A 17,749-nucleotide genomic window follows, 5' to 3' on the forward strand; every position below is an offset into this window, starting at 1 on the left:
TTGGTAGTGTTAACCAAACACTCAAAAACCCAAGAACATGTGAAAAGTGATATGTTTAAGAAGAAATTCAAAATAACCAACCCCTAAACTCAATGTTTTAATTACCTATAGCCCACAGAAGTCACTCAATGTAAACCTTGTGGCTGGGGTGTGAGTACACAGAAACAACAAAAGGAAGGCAACCAAAACATCACAGCACCACTAGAGATACCAGAGAGAAAGCCAAAACTAAAGGAAAGCTCTGTTCAGGCTTTTACTATAAACACAAGATGCAAATATTTCAGACTGTAACATATCTTTGACCTGCTACTTAACTTTAAATTCTCATGAGCTAAAGATAAGATTTTAGCAACGCCATTACTGTGTGTCCTGTACAACCAAGAGAGACCAGACTAGGCACTGGAGAACCCACCCCAGCCTCAGCTCCACACCTCCCCAGCTGCCCATCTGCTTTCATTCATTTGCCCCAGCTCTCCCTTTACTTTTACATAGCCAGAGATGTTGGTTGAGTAAAGGTGATTTTCAAATGGGCCAGTTAAAGGCTGAAGAGGCATTTCAGACAGACACAGAAATCTTCCATCTGCACCTCAGCTCTTTCTCATTAGGTAAAACTTCTTTCTGATGAGGTAGCCAGTAAGTACCTTTTTGTTACACCACTATTAGGGGTCAATATGATAGTTCTAGCTTGAAAAATACATTCTCTCTTTCTGTCCCCCCCAAGGGATTTAAAGAGTTTTAGTCCTGTATTCCTGTTTATAGGTAGCACTGGGCTTTTTCTATACTTATGATTTTTTCTATTTTCTAGTAATATTGCTTCATTTCAGAAAACAAGCAAGTAGTTTAAAAGAGGGGAGAAGAATTGTCTGGTTATAGATCCCTATGTTCAGTTATGACTTTAACATATAAATGCTCTCATGTACCTACAGCAGAAGAAAAGATCACTTACCTATACATTATTATATCCTTAAGATGGACTTTTTTTTTTCCAGTTACTGGACTTCAAGCAAAATTTTCCCAAGTTATCACTTCTGGAGTGCTGATAGCACTCACTGAATTTCTGTACCAAAACTACTTCTGGCTTAAGACTGGATTTAGCTTCATGAAGAATATGTGAGAGTGCAAAAATCAATAGCAGGAAGCCTGGTATTAAAGCAAAAGGATTTCTGCTTACTCATGCTCCATTGTTGGCTATTTGTTCCCAGAAGGGCTGGTGTGTGCCACACTCCTGAACCTGCATATAGGAAAATCCCTGCACTATTTAAAGTCTCGAGAGCAACCTGCACCTGCTGTCTGCTGTAATAATAAATATGCTTCGACCTTCCTGCTTCTGTGTGCAGATTAGATGCTGTTTTGCAGTCTGAAGTGTCTGTGTGTTTCCACAGATGCTGCAATGGATGCTCGGTGATGCTCATTATGACTCTGTTAATATTTCAAGGCTCTTGCCTCCTGCTAACCCAAGCTGGGTGTAACAAGTCTCCTGGGGATTTAGAAAGGGCAGCAAAGCAGGTTATTATGTGAAGAGCCTTCTGAAGTGCCTGCTTTGTGGGTTACAGAGGGGAAAGCAAGCTCTGGAGGAGCATCACTGCTGACTGCGGTGAGCCAGCAGGGCTCTGCAGGGCTGGGAGACGATGGCACTTGGCTCAGGCTCCAGGGCAGGCGGCCCACGATGCCGGGGAAAACCACACAGGGCGCTGAGCCCCAGCCCTCCCTCTCCAGCGGGTGGCCACACATCCCAACAAAGCTTTTCTCCCCTTTTCTTCCTGAGCAGCCTGTCAGTGTTAGCGCGGGGTAAGTGCTACGTGGGTAACTCCCAGCGATGCTGGGCTGCCCCGCTGCGGGGAGGAGGCTGCTCTGCTCCCCTCTCTTCGTGAGAAGCAGCCGCTTTTAAGCTCCTGTTTAGGAAATGGACCCGACTGGCCGCGCTGCCTTCACAGGGCACCCGGCTGCTCGCACCCCGCCGCAGCTCCGAGCCTCGCCCCGCGCTGACAGCAAAGCCCCACCAGCAGACACTCTCCCGGCCCGGCCCAGGGCGGTGCCCCCCGAGAAGAGGGCGGGCCGGGCGGAGAGTGAGGGGCCGGGCCGGGAGCGCTCCCGCCGGGTAAGAGCGGGAGCGGCTCCGGGCCGCGCTGCAGCCGCGGCCTCGCGTAGCGAGCGGGCGGCGCGGGGAGGCGCCTCGGGCGGGCGCAGCGCTAGGAGCGGCCGGGGCGGAGGGAGGCGGCCGGGCCGCACTGAGGCGGGAAGCGGAGCGCGGGGATGGTGAGGAGCTGCGCGGTGGGGCGAGCCCAGAGCCCGGGCCCGGCCGGAAGGGGGCCGGAATGGAAATGATGATGAAAAAGCAGGCAATTGCCTGTTCTTGCTGTGCGCCGAGTGAGCTTGGATTTACGGTTGAGCTTGTTAGTATTGTGGTTGGAGCACCTCTGGGACAGGCTAAGAGAGCTGGAGTTGTTCAGCCTTGGAGAACGTTCCTTAGAGCCCCTTCCAGTACTTAAAGGAGGCTTGTACAAAAGAGGAGGAGTAACTATTTACACGAGCAGGTAGTGGTGGCAAGGGGAACGGTTTTAAACTAAAGGAGGAGAGATTTAGATTAGATGTTAGGAAGGAATTCTTCTCGGTGAGGGCGATGGGATCTTGGTACAGGTGGCCGAGAGAAGCTATGGCTTCCCCATCCCTGGGAGTGTCCAAGGCCAGGTTGGATGGAGCTCTGAACAACCTGCTGTAGTGGAAGGTATGCATACCCATAGCAGGGGTTTGGAACGAGATGGTCTTTAAGGTCCCTTCCAACCCAAACCTCTTCTGTGATTAACTGGGGTGAGCTGTAATTAAAGCCTACCCTCATAGTTGGTGTTTAAAAATGAAATAAAACTAGCCTAGAGCACAGTGTTCTCTGTGTTTCTCTCAATTTTCCTCTTCCCCCCAGAAGATCCTATGAGAAAGGATGAGATTAAAGCCAGAACACATCTGCATAAAGGACAGTGAAATGAAACCTGGCCATTGAATGGCCTTGGGCTGGGGAAAGGCAAAATGAAACATCAGCTGTGTGTGTGACCATGTGCCTCCCCTCTCCTCAGAGAGCTGATGGTGATGAGAGGAGACAGCTGTGGGCTGTGGCTCGAGATGCTACATGGATTTAAGCAGAGGAGTAAAGTGTTGAGGTTGGCCATTGTTTCCAAAGTTTCTCAATTCTTTCAATTTTAATGCAATATTTTCTCAAACTCAGTTGTTATGTAACACTTAAGGTCATTGCATTTTGCTTTTGAGGGAATAGGGAGACTTGGGGGATGGTTAAAATGGTAGGCTGAGAGATTTCCTGTCTCAGGTGGTAATTTTGATTAAATTATTTTGCTTAAATGAACATTTTAGTTTGGAATAAATTGCTGGCTGGCTGATTTCTGGTTAGTGGCTGTCACTTGTGCTGTGTGTGCTTTGTGCTGAGTGCTGGAGCAGATGGCATCAGCCTTGTCAGCTTTGTGTGGAGTATGCTTGTGTTCTTTGGCCTTTACCCACTCGCAGCACAACACTTGGCACTACTTTCTTCTTTAGCATCAAGCACACATTCCCATTGACCACAGCTGCAACCAAGCCCTCTCATTTCAGGTTTATCACAGTTTTTTCATTTATTAAAGGAAGGCATAAGGGTTTGCGGTCATCTGGCAGAGAACAGTAATGCTAAGCAGAGAAAAGGGGTTTTGCTCACAGTGAAGTGTCCAGCATCCCTTCAGGGCCTCTTCAGCTGAAGGGCTGTTCTCAAGGGTGCCAGTGAGAGGCTCTCCCAGCATCACGCTGAGTCTGGAAGAGTTGGTCCCGCTTGGGAAATTGGAGGAGCAGCAGCTGTGCTCCATCTCAAAGCTACCTTTGCTTGTGGCCATCCTACCCTCCATACTTTGAGCTCTCAGACAGATGCTGTCATAATCAGATCATAAGAGTTCTGGGCCACTTGCTGACTTTGTAGACCTTGTGATGTGTTCTCATTTGTGACTGAGAGAGATAGATATTTGTATTTAAGTGTTTATACCTTTAAAGTGAGCAGAGTATTCCCAGTCACTGAAGGGCCAATGCACCAGCAAACTCTTCTTCACTTGCTGTGTAAATAGTAAGAAGGGCAATTGAACTGCTGAACCTGCTGATTTCCAAATGGCTTTATTCAGGATAGCCCTCATTTGCTTTTCTTATTGGTGCATGATTCTGTGAAGCATTGCTCTCCTGTTCCAGAATACAGCAGTTAAGCAGGACACTTTTTAATTTTTTTGTAAAAAACTTTTTCCTGTTTCTATATCTGTATGATGGGAATTACATGGTTTCTTTTCCCCTGCTGTTGTCCAGGTTGTGAATCCACCCAAGAATGGATAAATGTAAGCAGCCTTATATTGATCAGAAGACCAACCTTGAAAAGTTCAGCCCTGAAATTCTCTCTGAAATTGAGAAGCTCTTTGCGAAGAAGTTTACTTACACTAAACCAGAGAATAATGAATGGAAGCTGCCAGATCCCAGTGATGCTTTTACATGTGATCACGTGGAATTTCCCTCACTCCTGGCTCTGAAGGACTCAATGAATGAAGTGAAGAACCAACTGAGTGATAAGAACCTAGAGGACTGGCATCGGCACACCTCGTTTACCAATAAAGCAGGGAAAATAATTCCTCATGTGAAGAAATCTGTGAATGCTGAGCTCTGTACCCAGGCATGGTGCAAATTTCATGAGATCCTGTGCAGTTTTCCTCTTCTCCCAGAAGAAGCTCTTCAGGATGGAGAACTGAATTCTGTCCACCTCTGTGAAGCACCTGGAGCTTTTATAGCCAGCCTTAACCACTACTTGAAGTCCCACCACATCCCTTGTCACTGGAATTGGGTAGCTAATACTCTAAATCCATATCATGAAGCCAATGACACCCTTATGATGATCATGGATGACCGTCTGATAGCAAATACCTTACCTTGGTGGCACTTTGGCCCAGATAACACTGGGGATGTGATGACATTAAGACACCTAACAGGACTTCAGAACTTTGTGAGCAGTATGTCCACAGTTCACTTGGTGACTGCTGATGGCAGCTTTGATTGCCAGGGAAATCCAGGTGAGCAGGAATCTCTCGTCTCACCCCTTCATTACTGTGAAACAATCACTGCTTTAATGATCCTGGGCACTGGAGGATCCTTTGTTTTGAAGATGTTCACTCTCTTTGAACACTGTTCTATCAACCTGCTCTTTTTGCTAAACTGCTCTTTTGAGGAGGTCCATGTCTTTAAACCAGCCACCAGCAAAGCTGGAAACTCAGAGGCCTATGTGGTTTGTCTTCGCTATATGGGCAGAGAAAGCCTTCATCTGCTTCTTCCTAAAATGACGCGGAACTTTGGAACAGAAGTTGTCAACAAAGCCCTTTTCCCCCAGCATGCACTACCAGAATCCTTCCTTAAAATACATGAAGAGTGTTGCATGTTCTTCCACAAGTGCCAGGTAGAGACTATCTCTGAGAACATCCGTCTCTTTGAGCGCATGGAAGAAGCAGAGCAGATGAAACTGAACCAGTTAAGAGACTGTGCAGTAGAATTCTTCATGCAAAGGTTTCACATGAAACCCATTGCCAGAAATAACTGGCTTGTAAAGAAATCCCAGGCTGGTTGCAGCATGAATGCAAAATGGTTTGGGCAAAGAAACAAATATTTTAGTACATACAATGAAAGGAAGATGGTGGAAACCCTGACATGGAATGATAAAGTGGCAAAGGGATATTTTAATCACTGGGCTGAGGAGCATAGTTTAAATAATGCTGGGAACATATGCATCCTGGAAGGATCAGTTTCTAACCTGGAATGTAGCTTGTGGTACATTTTGGAAGGAAAAAGACTGCCAGGGGTAAAGTGTTCTCCCTTTTGTGATGTTCAGGTCTTGGAAAATCTTAATGAAGCTGTGGAGGAGTTGGACAAGGGGAGGCTGAAAAGCAGATCAATGCTGCAGCCTTGTCACTCTTGTGAAATTCTTCCTGGTGAACTCATACTGGCAAAAGTGTCTGATCTTTCCAGGTGCCATCAGGAAGTCCTAAATGAAAGTTGTGACCAATTCAAGTGCCTTGTGGTGGGCTTTCCCTCCCTTTGTGACACAGAAAGCCAACCCAGTATGGAAATAAAGCGCATGGACTCAGCCACACTGCTGACTTTCAGCTTCTCTTTACTTTATGATGGAGAGCCAAAGTACCAGCAGCAGCTTTTGGAGTGTGTTCTGCATTCCTTGGCCCAGTTGACAATGGGAGATGTGTTGGTTTTGCCTGTTCTGTCCTGCCTGACACGCTTCACAGCTGGCCTGGTGTTCATCCTGCACTGCTGTTTCAGGAGCATCACATTCGTGTGTCCAACCTCCCAGGAGCCCCTAAGGACCAGTGCTGCTTTGCTGTGCATTGGTTACCAAGGCCTCCCAACTCCAGTTGTGGAGTATCTGCAGCATCTGAATACACTGATGAGCTCCTTGCTGGACAGAGACTCTCCCCAGCAGGTTCTGCAGTTTGTGCCCATGGAGATTCTCCTCCAGAGCAAGCTGTTGGAGTTTCTATGGGATTTAAACACAGCCATTGCAAAGAGACAGCTCCACCTGATTGTGCAAGCTCAGCAGCAGCAAATGACTAGTGACATTCCACTTAAAAATAATTCTAGAACTGTGTGAGTTGCTGCTGCTAGACCTTGTTTCACAGGCAGACAGATGGTGTTAAAAAAACTTGTTAATGTGAAGGTAACATTAATGCAAACCTGGTGTGGTGTTGAGAGTGCTGAGAGGATGTTTTGATAGAGAAACTATCAATCCAAATTGCATCATATTGTCTATGTAGGAAGTAGGAGAAAAGAAAACCAGACCTTGATTTTTTGGCCACTGAGCTGGGTGTTTTAGGATTCAGAATAACACAGAATCTTTGATTCAGTGGAAGCAAGGGCTGACAGGTGAGCATAAGCCTCAGAGCCTCCTCTTACCATACTTAAAAACTGTCTTTTGACATCCCTTTAACTTACAATTGCTTAATTGGTTACAATTCTTAAAGGTGAAGTGGGGGAAATCCTGTGTAAGTTGCCTTACCGTTTTGGATGGTATGAAATGGTGGTGTTTGACAGTACTTGTCCCCATTTACCATTCTTAAACAAGAGCCTCTGAATTTTCACCTCGTAGCCTTTGAATATCAGCCTCTTCTTTAGCACTTCAGTGAGTGAGGACTGAGATGAAAATTTCCTTGCCAAAGCCTGATAATGGTTTCTCCATCTCATTCTTGCAGCTGTTTCGTGAATGCCATGCTGATATCCTGACTTCCAGTTCTTTGTGCACTTCAGTCACTTGACAGAAGGATCAAATGGATCTGTTTATGCCAGAGAAGCGCTCAGCCTCTGGCTGTTCATTGCTTACTCTTCAGGCAATAATTTGGATTGCCATCAAGCCCTCTCTTGTGACTTCTTATGGGTCCAAAGCTGAGCTCAATTCTCAAGAATGAAATTTACTAAAAGAATTAGCCAGTGGCTGTAGACACTTAGGCTTATAACAAGCTGAACCTTTAGGAGACATTTAAATGCAGGAAACTTCCACCAGCCATGAGAGACTCATATAGCATGCAGTTGCTGGGATTTGCCAGCCTTTCCTTGCTAAAAGTCCTTAAAACAAAGGCTTTGAGGTGTTACCACCTGAACAAAGAGTCCACAAGTTGTGTGCTATCTTTCTTGTGCACACAAGTGTGTTCATGTCTGTGTGGGAACCCTCAGGGTTGTACAGCCATGAAGCTTTTGTGTTGTAAGTAATCAGTGTGTGCTTTTTGGTTTGAAGGTTGCTTATATTTTTTGAAGTAGAAGAAAAGATGTTAATTTACGTGGCTGTTGCATATTTTCATTCTATCTACAAATGTTGGAAATGTTAAAAGACTTTTTTTTTAAAGAAAAAGGAAAAAATGTTATTTAGAGAAAATAAAGTATTTTATTTTAGGTTTTCAGTGATGCTGTTTACATGTTTCTTTACCAAACATGGAACAAAACAATGAAGTGCAGTAGGGGGGTTTTGAGTTAATTTTTTCTTTTTTTTTTTTTTTTTTGAGCCAGACTATCCTTATCTTGCCATTTGGATCTACCGTCAATGAATGAAGGGTACAGTGGTCTTAATTTCTCTCTTTAACTTTAACTTTATAGTTTACTAGCTCAGAGAGACTCCACTTGCAGACATGGTCAAAGCAGTGGAGGAGGCTTGAACGCAGTTCCCTTGGCCTTGTCCCTGAGCCTTGCAGTCCATGTCCCTCTCTGTAGTTGCTGTAACTTACTTTCAGCAGCAAGGATTTTGTCTTAAGGTTCTTCAGTTTCTCCTGGCTGTGACAGCTGCTCTGGTAGGACAAGGTTTATATACACTGTACTTTGTCTGCAAAGTCTATTATTTGCTTTTGCTATTACTTGTTCTTATCCAAATGTTTTCATCCTAATTGCTTGCCTTCGCTGAGTGGTGTGATTGAGAAAAAGCTGTGTGCCTTATTCCTCAGGGCTGGCTCTGCTGCACTGCCAGGGGTTCCAAGTGATTGTCTTTGGGCTCGCTATCCAATTAGTCTGGAGACTGCTTGCTGGCTAATTTTGATTGCAATTATTAATGCTAATGTGTTTTTCTCATTGCCTTTTTCTTTAGAGGTGAGCACCAAATTAGAGAGCTGGGGAGGGTCATTCTGTGTCCTAGAGGTGTGAGATGATGCAGGAAATGGATCCTCTTCTGATACCTTTGTTTCCTTAAAGCTAATTGGTGTTTTTTGGGGAAATCTTTATACAGAAGAGGAGTTGAATGGATGCTGAATTGCAGGACAGCATTGCCTCTTTTGGTTCTAGTGAAGCTTTAGACTTTGGCTTTGACTGTTAATGTCAAAATGTTCTTCAGGGGACATGAAGACTTTGGAAATGTCCTTGAAACAGGAGACTGCGTCGGAAGTGCCTATTAGGGGGATTGTCAGCTTGATTTTGGTAGAAATACTGTTTAATGGGTTCATGGTTTTACTGAATTACAGGGAAATGTAAATGCTCAGAATTGTATTCAAGCTTATAAAAAGTTTTATGAAATATTTGCATTCTCAATATAACAGTATAAAAACAGTGCCTAAAGACATGAAATGGCAGATTGGAAAATAAAGGGAAAATATGGATGTCTTCATTTTGCTGCTGTAGACCTTAAAAGCTGCATATGCAACTTCTTCAGTTCTTAAAGTCAATTTATACTCTACATTATTTAGATTATGCATCTTATTTGAATTTTGATAGGTCTTAATATGCTAGCATGCCTAGCAGTTTTTGAGTTCAAATAGTTGATGTTGAAAGCAAAGACAAAGCACTGAGCCCAAAGCAAATTAGCTTTCTCCCTGGCTGAACAGCTATTTAACAAATGTCCTTTTTCTGTCTTGTCAGGTCCTCCGTGTCCCCTATCAAGACTGGGGAGATGAAGTTTTACCTGTAATACAGCTAGAGCACCACAGTGGTTCCTTTTATTAAAACCATAATATTATTAAAACAATATTTTTTTCCTCTGTGGGAAACTTGAACAGATGTATTAAAGTGCATCTTCATAGTGCTTTAGTAAACGGGGATGACTCGCTTGTTAAAGAATTGATTTATCTAAATTGGGGGATAGCAGGGAGAAGTGCTTGTCACTTGCTGGTGAATTGATTTGTTTAGATTGGGGGATAGCAGAGCAAAAGTGAATCAATATTCAAAACTTATTTGTTGCTGAAGCCAGAGATCATTATTTGGGTATCAAAGAGATGAATGAGCAAATGCTGCCTGATATAAATGAAAGCTCATGCAGATGTAGCCCCAGGTCCTCAGCTGTCAGGTACCTGTGCCTCAAAACAATGACCCTGTAGCCAGTGGGTAATGAAACCTCAATTAAGACTAAGGAATAAAGGGACTGTGGTATAGTGCCCTAATTTGAGTCTCTAGAAGGTTAAGGTGATTAAATACTTGCTTTATAATCAGTTGACTACCCCAGGTTGATGACAGAGCACAACTCAACACCATTGAGTTGAAATGTAATGAAATCTGTCTTGGGGTCACAATTAAACCTGATTCCAAGGTGGCTGCTGAATAGCTGCAAGTTCTCACCAATAACAGTATGCTCTGGCAGGTGAATGTTCAGCAGAGGAGTGTGGGGCCATCAGAATTGTGTGAGCCCTCTGAGCAGCTCCCTGCCTTCGCTGCTGTGGCAATGCTGATGGTGCCCAGCTACACAGCTGGAGCAAACCACACTGCCAGCTGTGCACACAGCATGTAGAGCCCTTCATGGAGCAGATCAGTTGCACAGGTTGTGTTTGGGCTTAGAGCACTTAGGGCTGGGATTGCTGTAGGAGTCCTGGCTGGTGGGAATGGTGATATTTGGCAGCAGAAGCTTGTTGTCACACCTGAAAACCACATAGCAGTTCTTAGAACTGGCATTGAGTAGTGTTAGCACAAACTGGAAGGGACCTGGATCCAGCTAATGTTTTGGGAATTAAAGGAAAGCTAGTTCAAAAACTTACTTTTGCTCTTTGGGAACACTGGAGGGGTTGGTCCTCACCTAGGGTGAGCTTGCACTTCGTGTGGAAACAGCAGAGTAAGCTGGTGTTTAATAATTGTCAGCACTATGGTCTTAACTATAAATCACAAAGTAATTGATTCCAGGGTGTTAACGAAATTTAGATTTATGGAGAAGTTCAGTTATGCCTAAGATGCATAGTTAATAGCACTGGCACTGAATAAAACCCAAATTAACTTTGTTTCCATTATGAAACAGGGTAGTATTAGCCCATAAATTTATATTCATATAAGTGGTTTGGCTCTTAATTACGTGACTAGCTTTGTGAAAGTTCTGCGCTTGAAAACTGTTTTCAGACTTGGAAACCTGTTCAAAGCTCTGGATATTATCCAACTTTCAATTCCCAGCAGTATCACCGCTCTCTGCGTGCAAAAACTCAGAACCAGATTCTGACTGGATTTGCTCACTCTTTTTGGGGGGAGAGTTTGAGTTGGAAATGGATTAACCTCAGATAAACTCTGGTGAGTTCCTCACTGCATTACAGAGGGGACAGGCAGGACAGCCACTGCTGCTTAGGCTGGATGCTGGGACAGTGGGGTTTGCCAAAAGGGAGCCATAACAGAAGTTACAAATGTGCACTTGTAAATTGGACAAATTCTGAGTCCTCTTGTACAATCCAGATGACAAACTGTGCTTAGTGAGTGTAGCAGGCCTCAGAACTGGTTTGGGGCTGAGCACATGTAGCAGTTGAGAAGACCTATTTATGTTTCAGTAACTGACCTTACTCATCACGTCACTCTGCAGTTTTGAAGTGACCCCTGAAGGAAATAGTGACAGCAGCAGTCTCAGGAGCATGAGTGGAAGTAATGAAGCAGTAATTAGCAATTAATAAAGTGTGGTGAAACTTTTAACTGCTGCACTGGCCTAGAGGTCTCATGCTGGAGTGGAATAGTCCCTTGGAAATCTACAACTCTGAAGCTTAATTATCATAATTTCCTTTAGACACCATCTGCTCTTGGAGCCAACTTGTATATTTGCTTTTTCCCTTGAAGGTAGAGGAGTTTTAAGGACTCCACTTCTGTGGCTTTTCACAGTAGAGATTAAATTGATGCTGGGATCAAGATATGGGGAATGAGATGGCCTCTGTGGCTGATGTGTCCTACAGGGACTGTGTGGGCAAGGTTCTCTTGATGCAGCTATCAGGATATCAGGAAAGTATGTGGATATAGGAGGAACAGGGAAAAACACAGAACTTTCTTTGTAGTTGGCAGAGGGGTATTGTCTTTTTCAGAGGAAGCATAAATGGAAATTGTGCTGTGTGCTCTTCTCTTCCCCTTCCCACCCCCTTCTGAGCCATGTCTGGAAGATGCCACTTTTCAGAGAGTGATAATGAAAGGCAGGGATTGCTAAGGAGCCCTCCTGACCTGAAGTTGCCACTGGGTTACAAACAACAGGCAAACCTGAGTGAAGCCAGTAGCACTCTCAGAGGAAGGAGGACACCTGTGGCTGTGGGGATCACTGTGGTGAAGCTCTTTGCTCCTCAGAGCTGTTGCACTGCATTGCTTTAGCAGTCGTGTTTTGGGTTGTGCCTTGCTAAAAACTGTAAGGTCAGCTAAGGCCAGGAGCCAAACTACATCACCACTCCTTGCTCTCCTAAAGATGAGCCTGAAAAATGATTAGATCATGGAAACAAACAGCCAAACATCCCTAACCTTCTCCTCAGTCCCCACGGTGTTAATCATTCATTGCAGCAGCTAAGAGCAAGTCAGGAGAGTCAGGTTAGGCTGAAATATCTTTTGGTTTCAGCTATAGGAATGCCCTATGGACTTGAACAGAGCAAAACACTTTTCAAGCAGCAAAGGTGCAAAAATGGGACATGGGAATTTTGGAAGATGTCAGTGCAATTTTAGACGTCACTCGTTTGCACTGAAGGCTTCTAATAAGGATTCTATTTTGTCTTGTGTAAATCAGTTTTAATTAATAGAGCAGATGTACCAACAATGCACCTGCAAATTAAATGGAGGAGAAAAGAAAAGAGGCAGCTGGTACTAGTGGATGTAAATATTTGCTTTTTGGGAAGTGAAGCTCTGCAGAAACTTGATGCTCCATTTCAAATTCAGAAGCCTGTTTCTTATGCCTGTGGAGATATATGGAGCAGAAAAAATTAACTAAACTATAATGCTTTATTTGAATCTAGTGCATGTGATGTAAGTAGCCCAAGTTTTTGGAACAGGGCCAACACATGAAATCTTGGTTCCTGCTGAAATATTAAGGCCTTGCCTCTGATGCAAGATGCATTAATTCTAGAGGAGCTGTCTCTGTACTGAGAAGCTTTCCCAGGCCTCTGCAGTACAGTTTTGGCTTATGAGCATGGACAAATGGAAATGCTAATTTTTGACCCTGACTATAGCAGAGCAAGGTGCAGTGATGCTACTGAAATAGGGTCTGACTGGCAAACCAAATGTAAGAGGTCCATATATCTGAAAGCTGCTGTTGGAGACGTGTGATAGGTATGTGGATGTACTCTGAGCCTCCTGTGAAGCTGAGGGCTGAAAGAAAAGCATGGCATGAATTAGGGCTTTGCAGGTTTTGATGGGACTCTCTACAGTTCTGCTGTGTTATTTTTGTGGACTCTTAACTGCAGAACAGTCCTTTAAATCTTCCTCATTTCCTTTCGGTATTGAACTTTTCATGGAATCCCAGGCTGTTTGTGTTAGAATTAGGAGAGCTTTTTGTTCTCTTTTGTGTTTTTGTGTTAGTGCTTGTAACTGCTAAGAAAAATTGGAAAACACAAGCCTAAAATCACAAAGTACCACAGCAAATATAGAATGTAACATGCAAAACAAACCCACTTTTAAAGCAAGTCATGACTGGCGAGCTGTGATGTCCAACCTAGAAGTGTGGGAGAAGGAAGACAATAAGGAAGGGTTGATCCAGAGCAGGTATTTTGTACTTGGTGAACCAGGCAGTGGGCATGGGAAGGATTCCTTGAAGTAGTTTAAGTGGCAGTGCACATATTGTTAATGCTTATTGAAAACTCTGAGGATAAGACAGACTTCCTTACTCTGCAACTTATTTTTTGGAATAGGACATCAGGATGCTTGCACCTAACCTTGTGTGTACATGTTCTGGTTTAGGGTTTTGTGCCTTAATGCTGAGAATGCCCCACAGCAGAGGGAACACCTCAAAATGGCAGCACAGCTCAGAGCTGAGCTGGATCTGGATCACAGTGAAGCTCCTCTGTCCTTAAGACTTAGATAAGGAAGTTTGCAGGTGTAAATAGTGCTGCTGCTGCTGAGGGGATTGGGTTTTCCAGGCCTGGGAGCAAATGATGGCCCTGTCTATACTGCATTTGCATTGTGAAAGCTTGTGTACAGTAACACCTCCCTGTCTGTCTCTTCTGTTTCAGAGCTCTGCTGTCAGCTGTTTAATACCCTACTCTGGTTACTGTTGTCATAGTCCTGCTTTCCTTCATCCTTCATCCTTAACTGACCTCAGTGAGCAGCAGGCATTGGGAAGGTGGTGATGAAAATGTAATGGATTGGAAGAGGCAGCAGGACCACTGGCAGTGAGAGATTTGTCTGGTGTTCAGTCTTGCAAGGTGAAGCAGCCGAGATCTTTCAGAAGGATGATGTGTTTGAAGATGGGTCAGACAGGGCTACCAGGACATGATGAAGTTTAATTTTGCGTTATAAAGGGATTTTCCACTCAACTTCAGGCTAATAAGCAGTTAGTTCTTGGTATTTTAAAAGCAGAATCTCCTTTTGCTTTTGTCATTACCAGGTGTTGAATTGGCAGCTGACAACCCCAGTGATTTTGCTTGTCTCTCCATCTTCCATGCCCTGTGTGCTATTCCTGTGGGCTTAGGTTGTGTGTATTTCTGGAATTCCTCTGCCCATTGTTTCTTATGGGAAAGATTGAATTGTGGTCAGTCACACTTCCAGGATCACATCCTCCTCCTTTCAGCCCATTGGCAGTGGGGAGTTATTGCAGAACCAGAATTTAGGTCTGAGGAGTCAAAATGTCTCAACAGCAATAAAGGGAGAAGAATGCAGAGCAACCTGCTACAAGCCCGTACACACTGGGCATGTATTCAAATGCACAGCTCTATCTCCCCAGGCTGCAGAAGTTATTGTGTGGAATAATCCTCTGTTGTTTAAGGATTCCTGGAAACTGACTGGAAGAGGTGTTATCTTCTATCTGACTGATTTTATTCCCTCACTACAGCCAGGGTTGCTCTGATTATGTCCTTAGCATTTCCCTTTCAAGTCCTGGCCTTCTGGGACTTGAAGGGCAATGAAAAATGTGCCTTGAGACCCAGTGGACTGTGTGGTGGCCCTGGCAGGTGGCATGAAGCTGTGTCCAGAGAAGGAATTTGTCTAAATGCATGGCTACCTGAGCTGTAGCCATGAGCTTCCAGAAGCACCGTAAATTGTGCAGAGCCTGAGCTGTGCCTTATCTGACTCTAAAGTGTCAGGTAAACCTGTTGTCTGATGTTTAAATGCTGGGGTAACCTTGCTCTGTAGGGGAAATGGGAAGCTTTGGAGGCAATGCTGTGACACAGGAGTCCTATAAAGCAAGAAGAAGGAGCAATATGTCAAATGACACTGTCATCTTTGATGTGGTGAAGAGAATTGCTACAGCACAGGGCACAGTGTCCTAGGTGGCTTGCTTGATGTTTTGTTAAGGATTTGAGGTGCCCATTTCCCACTGAGCTTTGGAATGCAGATCTCAAAGCTGTCTCTATTTAGATGGAGCTCTGCCTCAGAGCTGCACATCAAAACCTTGTGGAGAATGTACCCACAGGGGGGACTGTAATTGCTATATATTTTGTCCATAATGATATGGGGGGAAGAACAGGGGCAGCTGTAACGAATAAATGAGATGTTATGTCTGATGACTCCCAGGTCTTCTTTTTCCTGGGTGTTAGATCTGCTGTGGAAGGCAGGAGGAGGGAGTGGAATCCTGTGTCTCCTCAGCTGTGCAGATGCCCCCCTTTTTAAAATCCTGCCTCAAAAATTGAATGCTTGTTAGAAAGCAGGAGTCAACAAGGGAGACCTGGGCCAAGCTGTTTGCTAGCAGAGCTGTGCTGAACTCTCTGCCCTTGCCACAGAAGATAATTTCCCTTCCAGTGGTGGAGGGCTAAGGAAATACCCCTGACAAAAGGGAAGCAATTTGCTCAGTCAGGCTTCCCCTGCCCTTTCCTTTTTACTTAAGGAAAGAGAGCTAACCCTAATGGAGATGGGATCATTGGCACAAAAGGTAAGTCACAGAGATATTTTCAAAACCTTACCTTTATGAAACTAGAGCAGAAAAGGAGTTAGGGTGACTGAGCTTTGGATTTAGCTTCTTCTGTGGCTCTGAAAAGCTTATGAACAATTACCCATCCTACCATGCATGAGTGTGAGCAGGACAGCCCACTCTGATGCGTGTCAAAGTGAACCTGTCAGATCTCTTTCCCAGCTGGAGAAGAGATGATGTCCAATCCTTACCCTCCTACAGAGCTGTGGCAGTCCCCCTCTGGAAAAGAGTGGTCATGGTTTGCTTCTGGGCAGCAAAATGGGATATTTACCTCATGACACAGAGGCACCTCTAGGGCAAAGCAAAAGACTATCTACTTCTTTTGATGAATGTTAATCTTCATTCTGATTTTATCCTGTCTGAACAGTTTTGTTGAATCCTGACTGTTCTCCCCAGCTGTCCATCGCTGACTCTCATGCTTTGATGGTTCTTGTCACAAATGGCATGGTAAAAAGATCTTAGATATTTTCTCTTTCCCTTTTTCTCCTTTGAGAAGTCTCATTTACTTTCTGCAGCTGTCCTGACTCCTTTCCTCCTATCATTACTGGGAAGCAATGTGGCAATTAGAGCTGGCCACCCCCTGGAGTAGGTGTGCTCCACTGGCTTTGAAAGAGTTTGCAGTGCTGTCCTTTGTGCTCTTCTCCAAAGCTTTTCTCCCTGTGAAATGGATTTTAATGTATGCTGTTCCTCGTATAGTAACATCTGTAAAGATACAAAAATGTCTGGGACCTGGATTGGTTTCATGAAGCCTTGATTCTTTTAATCTTCCTTGGAAGGTATATTGCTCCACATTTCTCTCTCTCTCTTTCCTTTCTCAAAGGAAATCTTGGAGTTGATGTAAAGGTATCTATTGCTTAAATATTGGCGTGCCAAGCAAGGGCAGAGAAAGCACCAGGTGTCTGTTTCTTGGAGCACCAGCCTCTAGTGTTGTGAAGCCAGATGGAGACATTTCTGGAGGGATGGTGTGACATTCAGATCCCAGTGCTCCTCACTCTGTCAGTCTCTTCCACACTTGATTTTCTTCCCCAGGCTTTGCCTCATCCCCTGCTCAGGCTCTGTGGCTGTTCAGCTGCCACAGGCCAAGTGGCTGTTGTGGCAATCAAGCTGGTCAGAGACAGCAGGACTTGAACTAATAAGGAAGGAACATTCTGTGGTCTGTCTGATCTTGCTGAAGGCGCTTTCATTACCATTTCAGAAGACCAGCCTAATGCTGGGTTTGAGTCAGACCTGAAGGTTTGCTCTGGAGACCAAAGGATGGGGAAATTTAGAAGCTAATGCGTAATCTTGTGGGCATCAACAACATTTTTGATGCTGTTTCTTTGATAACTTGTAGGAAGCATTTTATTTTGGGTTTTGTGTAAGGTGGTGTAAAGCAATCCCATGCAGCTGGAAGCTAGAGGCAAGGCTATTTATTTCAGGGCTTTGAAGAGCTCTACTCCAGTGATAGCTGTCTTATTGCAGCAGTGGCTTGTTTTATTTTGCTTTGGAGCAAATGAATAAAAATGTTTCTCTCATTTCATTTTCTCTGAGGTGAGAAAATTCCTGGAAGTCTGCTGATGAAGTTAAGGAACGTCCTAATCTTTTTTCCCTGAAATGGCTTGAGCGCAGCTCCCAGAAAGCCAGGGTTTGGAATCCTGGAAGCACTAACTGGATGTTCTGAGAGGACTCCTGACAGCAGGGCAGGGCTGCAGATGTAGCTGCAGGTACTGGAGGGAGATGCTAGTTGTGTTAATGAGGTGACCTTTTTTTTTGAGGTTTCTGTACTCTCTGTACTAACTTCTAATGGGCTGCTTTCTGTTGGCAGGGCTGATGATCCATCAGTCTGCATTCTCAGAGATGAGCCCTTTGCTAGGGCATTACTACAGAGAGTTTTATCATATCTTGACAGCATTTGACATTTCCCAGTTAATGCTTAAATCTCCCAATTGACAATGTTTAACCCTCTCCTCTAAGAGC

At 44.4% G+C, this 17,749-nt stretch overlaps 1 protein-coding gene across 6 annotated transcripts; it reads left to right on the forward strand.

Annotated features, from left to right (window-relative positions):
- Window positions 1-1,662: 1,662 nt before the first annotated feature.
- On the forward strand, window positions 1,663-9,125 carry CMTR2 (cap methyltransferase 2). Of its 6 annotated transcripts, XR_014854494.1 has the most exons (3): window positions 2,108-2,256; window positions 4,321-6,924; window positions 7,251-9,125. XR_014854494.1 is itself a non-coding variant. In XM_085071687.1 (2 exons), the coding sequence occupies exon 2, from the start codon at window positions 4,340-4,342 to the stop codon at window positions 6,650-6,652; it is 2,313 nt and encodes a 770-aa protein (XP_084927813.1). In that variant the 5' UTR covers window positions 1,663-1,788; window positions 4,321-4,339; the 3' UTR covers window positions 6,653-9,125. The 6 variants fall into 6 exon arrangements, 5 of the variants coding, with proteins under 5 accessions (XP_084927813.1, XP_084927812.1, XP_084927810.1 ...); XM_085071687.1 differs by lacking the exon at window positions 2,108-2,256 and adding an exon at window positions 1,663-1,788 and having other exon boundaries at window positions 4,321-9,125; XM_085071686.1 differs by lacking the exon at window positions 2,108-2,256 and adding an exon at window positions 1,958-2,098 and having other exon boundaries at window positions 4,321-9,125.
- Window positions 9,126-17,749: the final 8,624 nt, after the last annotated feature.

The sequence above is a fragment of the Lichenostomus cassidix genome, chromosome 11 (assembly GCF_008360975.1).
Source record: "Lichenostomus cassidix isolate B80296 chromosome 11, HeHo_3.0, whole genome shotgun sequence".
Taxonomy (NCBI): domain Eukaryota; kingdom Metazoa; phylum Chordata; class Aves; order Passeriformes; family Meliphagidae; genus Lichenostomus; species Lichenostomus cassidix.

Bases quoted from the DNA above. Each gene is read 5' to 3' on its own strand.
- CMTR2 (XM_085071687.1), top strand. From the start codon at position 4,340: ATGGATAAATGTAAGCAGCCTTATATTGATCAGAAGACCAACCTTGAA.